At 66.6% G+C, this 658-nt stretch overlaps 1 protein-coding gene across 1 annotated transcript in view; it reads right to left on the bottom strand.

Moving 5' to 3' along the window:
- The window catches only part of LRPAP1 (low density lipoprotein receptor-related protein associated protein 1), a 75,530-nt gene that overhangs the window by 13,474 nt on the left and 61,398 nt on the right, over nucleotides 1-658 (bottom strand). Inside the window, exons 6-7 of the mRNA XM_014533450.1 lie at nucleotides 406-431; nucleotides 125-225 (exon numbers count right to left, since the gene is read on the bottom strand). Coding sequence (XP_014388936.1) covers nucleotides 125-225; nucleotides 406-431 — 127 coding nt within the window. The remainder of the gene's footprint in view (nucleotides 1-124; nucleotides 226-405; nucleotides 432-658) is intronic.

Below are 658 nucleotides of genomic sequence, written 5' to 3'. Positions count from 1 at the left end.
CACGGGGAGGCCGCTTGACTGGAGGCGGAGGGGGGCGGAGGGGGAGCGGGCAGGAGCAGAAGCCGCAGCCCCTTCCCAGCCACCAGGGAGACGGCAAGACAGGCAGCCCCTGCACCCTGCTCACCCGAAAGGCCTCCAGCTCCTTCTCAGAGAAGTTGGCCGACTGGGCCAGGTCCCACAGGTCGATCACCCGCGGCTCCTCGAACTCTGTGGAGAGCGGGGCACCTCAGAGACCCGCACGGCCGTGGCGCCTGGGCTGCGTGTCCGCCAGGCCCCCAGCACAGGGTGTGAGCGTGCAGGTGCGGGCATGTGTATGATGCACAGGTGCCCGTGAGCACGAGTGTGCCCCTGCGTGTGCAGCATCCGCCAGGCATCCTTCCCCCACCTGCTCAGCCCGCAGCTTACAGGCCCCGCTGGGTGAGGCCGGCTTCCTGTCAGGCCCCGCAGTGGACTCGAGAAGGAAGTGTTGGTATAAATGAGCCACTGCGCGTGGAGCTGTTACTGCGGTGTAACCAGCTGTCCTGACTGCTACACGGGCCAAGGGACCATGAATGTGAAGGGGATGGTGTGTAACTTTCAGAGAAAAGGGACAGAGGAGCCCAGGTGCACGTGCGGAAGGAGTGCCTGCTGCGCCCCCACCCCCGCCCCTGCCCGAGCT

This window comes from Myotis brandtii, unplaced genomic scaffold (assembly GCF_000412655.1).
Source record: "Myotis brandtii unplaced genomic scaffold, ASM41265v1 scaffold986, whole genome shotgun sequence".
Classification (NCBI taxonomy): Eukaryota; Metazoa; Chordata; class Mammalia; order Chiroptera; family Vespertilionidae; genus Myotis; species Myotis brandtii.
This window is presented reverse-complemented; position numbering and strand designations above follow the sequence as displayed.